Genomic DNA, 4,575 nt, shown 5'->3' on the forward strand with positions numbered 1-4,575 from the left:
TCCAAAATATATCTAACCCTTGCCAATATCGATATGTTTTTTGCTATTTTGTGCTGAATATATCTGATATGAGATTTCCAGGTGAATCTATCATCCACTATGACACCTAGAAATTTAATTTCATATACTCGTTCTATATTAGCTCCCCCTATTTTCACTTGCAGTTCGTTATCTGTGATTCCCAAATACCATAAATTTAGTTTTATCCATATTCATGGACAGCATATTACTATCACACCATTTCTTTATCTTCTCAAGTTCCTGTGAAACTTGTCCCGATAGTTGCTGTAGGTTATCCCCTGATGTCCATATGGTAGTGTCATAGTGGATTAGTTATTCATCTGTGCCATGGACGTCTGTTGTTCTTCAGAAGTGATTAAAAACACATCAGAGGGACACACTGCCACATAGGTGACATGTTTCTTCTTTACAAAACACCAGACACACATACTTGTTAAAAGCATCCAAAAAGCTTAATGTTTTACAGCGTCTGAAGGAGGAAGACTCAGCTGTGCATGAGGCCTCCCATGTGGACAGTGGAGTCGAGTCTACCTCAGACACTGTAAAAAGTTCTGCTTGTTTGGAGAATAGTGGAGGTCTGTGGCACAGCTGATCCAGGACTAACAAACATTAGCAGTGAGTATGGGCAACTCTGTTGGTTTTAGTCTCTGTATGCGGAGAGTTGAAAATACTGTTCATGTAGAAAATAACCAACCTTATCCTTTAAGAAAATGTAGAATTACACACCCAGTCCAAAGTGTGCTTTCACCTCCATGTTTCCTGTTGTCAGTGTAATCAAACACCCGCACACGCTTTCTACAACTGAAGTCAAAGACCGCTGGGACAATTACTTAACCCCTGAAAAGGCCTGTTTTATATGACATTTACAAACATTTTTGGAGACTTTGTTTGACCTCTGACAGTTTACTTCTTGGCTTTGTACCATTTAAAGTTATTCAATGGAAAAAGAGGTGACCCCGAACTTTTGAACAGTTGTGCATTTTCTTCAAAAGCTGTGAAATGTCAAAGGTCAGCGGCCAGCGACTGGACATGTCGTTTACCTTCAGAGACACGTTCTTTCCGAAGGTGACGTCTCCGGACACGGTCAGGTGGTCGAGCTCCAGCATGTCTGGGATGTTCTCAAACCTGGCCAGAAACTCCTGAACCTGGACAACATCAACATCATCATCATCATCATCATCATCATCATCATCGTCATCGTCAAGATGTTTTACTGCTCCAGTTCATGACAACAGTTTGTATCTGAATTCAGCACAAATGTTTCTAACACCAATATGTAAATCCTGTTATCTCGACACACGGAGGTTAAGCTGTGATAAAGGAGATAATAAGAGAAAATAAAAGACTTTCTCACGACCGATATCCAGTTCTCTGACATGACTCGGTTATTTTATTTGATGTAACTATGTTTTCTCATGATCAGCTTTTATTTTGTAAAGATAAAACGATTCCATTGCCATGAAAAAACTGTCCTGAAATAAAGGAGATATTAACCTGTTACCACTATAAAAACATCACAGCATCAGCTCCATCTTATTTTATAATTTAATCATTTTAACTTAGCTTTGTGCAGACGGTGATGGTACATTACATATTCTGTACATTATCCTAAGACTTAACTCTGGGATCCTTAGTTAAAATGACCAGCTGCTAATGTCAGGATGTTACGAGCATCACCACCCTGGCTGCTTCTGTAGGACACTGACACCACCATAGAACTTTCAGGCACTGACCTTGGTGAAGGAGCTGCCCAGCTTGACGTGCGGCGTGGTGGGGAACTCCCTCTTCTTGCTCATGGTGAGGGAGCCGGCCTCCAGACTGTAAAGGTTGGACATCACCAGCAGCAGGTCGGATGATGTTTTCACCGGCAGGAAGCGGCTACGAGGGACGTTCACGCCCATGGCGTTCTTGAAGCTCTTGATGGCGGCACCAACGGCTGTCTCCAGCTGGAAGATGTTCAGACCGCCATCCAGCGTCTGCAGAGACATTCGGGGGTTTAGTGACAGCAGGACACCGCTGCCTCTGTTTCTAGTCCGTGGTGGGAATCAGCCGCTGCTGTGGCAGGTTTTTAACATTTCGAATGATTTAGGCTCAAACATGCATCTGCTCAGCGTCCTCGCCACTTGTATGCTGGTTACCAAGTCTTTTTAAAATAAACTTTCAATTTAAGCATTTGTTGTTCATCACTAAGCATCAGAGGCTATAAAACTGTGGGATCAACTTAGAGCCTCATTAAAAAATAAAAGCACCTGTTTCCTTTTAAGGACTTATGTAGGGCTGCAACTACTACTTCCATAATCAATTAAGTGTGATATAAAACATTAGAAACAGGGGCTTTGTTGGGTTTTTCTCTATAACACTAAGGTCTACACCCTACTATGTAAAGTGCCCTGAGCGTGTTTGTCACCTTGGGGTTGACGATGATCTCCAGGTCCATGGAGTTCTTCTCCTGCAGCCTCTTGATGGCGGGCAGTGAAATCCACAGGTTGTTGGTGTTGAAGATCTTGAACTTGGTGACAGACTTGAACTCGTCAACGTGGGCCTTTGGGACCTGAGCAATCTCCAGCAGTCTAAGGTGGTCCTCGTACTGGATCAGAGTCCCACCCTGCACACAGGAAATGCCGTGTCACACCTGGACGACATCATACAATGAGTTAACGGACACCTAAATGAATGTTTCTGACCTTGACGTCGGCTCTGGTCTTGTCGGTGACCTCCATGATGAACTCGCAGCGTTTGTCTGCCGGCCGGCTCATCAGGTGCTGCAGGATGAAGAGGTCGACGGTGGCGCCCAGGTTGTCGATGTTGGACACAAAGATGTATTCTTTCCCCTCAGCGATGAGCTTGTCCAGTAGCCCGGAGTTATAGAAGCTGGCGTAGATGTCTCCGTGACCCGGCGGGTACCAGGCCTCCGCATTATTGCCGCTCATTCCCATGTTTTTGGCAACTGGCAGCAGCGACTCTTTGTTGACCCTCGGATACCTGCAAGCAGGAAAATTCAACACTGATCTGAAAAACACTTATCAAGACAGATGTTGCATGAGACAAATTCAGATGGTTCTCCCAAAATATTATTAAAATAAATTTTGAGAAAACAGGAATGTGCATTTTACCAATATAATAACTTTCTGATAAAAAACTATGATGGAAAGATGATCACAGCCGACGACCATCCAAGATAAGGTGGGAGACACCATGTCCTGTCCCACTGTCACTGGGGTTATCAGACAGTGGGGGGATCTTAGTTACTGCACCTCTCAGATTAGAGGAAGGGGCTGGGCAATACATGATTATCTTCACAAACACAACCACACAAATGTATGTGTGCTGCACCTGCTCTGGTTGAAGGTGTGGATGGTGACCTGGTGGTGTTTGTACTTCTGCAGAATCTTCTTTGTGTCTTCGTCGGTGTTGAAGGAGTTCATGAGAACGAGCGGCACGTTGGCGTTAAAGGTTTTGTTCAGATGCTGAAAGTAGAGATTGAGAGAGCACAGCAGAGGTCAGTGCAGCCCGGTCCTCGCCGGTTCAGCCATCACAACTGCTTCCTGCTTTGAGTTTTGAGCATCTCTACCTCAATCTGCTGCACCGTCAGGTCCAGGAAGGTGTTCTCGTTGCGGACGCTGATCAGACTCTTGGGGCCCTTGCAGCCCATGCTGGTTCCCAGACCACCGTTCAGTTTGACCACAGCAAGCTTGTTGAGACTGGTGGTGATGTTGTCAGGGTGACCCTTGGTTCTGATCTTCTCGTAGGGCTGGATCTGATGGGACACAGTGAAGCAAGGACACCGGTTTAAAGGGACAATGATTGTGGTTTGTACTGTGTTATGGACAACAGCTGAAAACACTTTCATTGAAAGATCCCCTGCGTATATGTTTACAGTCTGGCTCAGAGTTTAGACGCCATGTCTCTTTTTTTTTCTTAGTTGATTCAAAACAATCTAGTAACAGAGAACAGGGAGACTGCAACTAACAGTTAGCAAATTATTGACCATGTTGGTCAAAATGCTACATAAATTTATTCTTCAAGAATTTTTGGTGGTTCAGGCTGGATGTGCTCACAGCTTTTGTCTTTCTCATCATAAATTTGGTTTGCATGTCCATGTTTGAAACTCAGACGTCAGGGGAGCAAACAGACCCCCCCCCAATAACAAAGGAACGTGAAAACAGCCTGCTAGTAGCAGACCTGCACATAAACCTGTCAGTGTGGTGGAGGGTTGATATTTATGACAGACCTCAGAGAAAACCAAATAATCTGCCCTTTAAACCTCCACTGTGTTGTAGTGCTCAAACCTAAATCAACACATGACCAGATGCTATTTCAGTGAACTGACCTTTTAAAAACATTATGGTTCATAGCAAAAGGTGTTAAGTTCTTGGTAGAAAATACAAAAATGACTTCATTATTTTAGAGATATGAAGTCACTAACTTTATGCTGCGTGTTTCCTGAGACTGTACAACTACTGGACCCTGTGCTGGACTCGGCTGCACTGCTCTGCACGAACTGCCAGGTTAATGTTACATTAGACAGCAAACAGCCACGACACACACCATCGA

The 4,575-nt window shown here is 44.1% G+C and overlaps 1 protein-coding gene across 1 annotated transcript in view; it reads right to left on the reverse strand.

Annotated features, from left to right (window-relative positions):
- Positions 1–941: 941 nt before the first annotated feature.
- LOC109952289 (UTP--glucose-1-phosphate uridylyltransferase-like) overlaps positions 942–4,575 on the reverse strand; it is a 10,948-nt gene continuing 7,314 nt past the window's right edge. The window contains exons 4-9 of the mRNA XM_020587288.1: positions 3,593–3,778; positions 3,355–3,488; positions 2,706–3,003; positions 2,429–2,626; positions 1,755–1,997; positions 942–1,166 (exon numbers count right to left, since the gene is read on the reverse strand). Of these exons, the coding sequence (XP_020442944.1) occupies positions 957–1,166; positions 1,755–1,997; positions 2,429–2,626; positions 2,706–3,003; positions 3,355–3,488; positions 3,593–3,778 (1,269 nt within the window). The 3' untranslated portion in view covers positions 942–956. The remainder of the gene's footprint in view (positions 1,167–1,754; positions 1,998–2,428; positions 2,627–2,705; positions 3,004–3,354; positions 3,489–3,592; positions 3,779–4,575) is intronic.

This window comes from Monopterus albus, unplaced genomic scaffold (assembly GCF_001952655.1).
Source record: "Monopterus albus unplaced genomic scaffold, M_albus_1.0 scaffold451.1, whole genome shotgun sequence".
Taxonomy (NCBI): domain Eukaryota; kingdom Metazoa; phylum Chordata; class Actinopteri; order Synbranchiformes; family Synbranchidae; genus Monopterus; species Monopterus albus.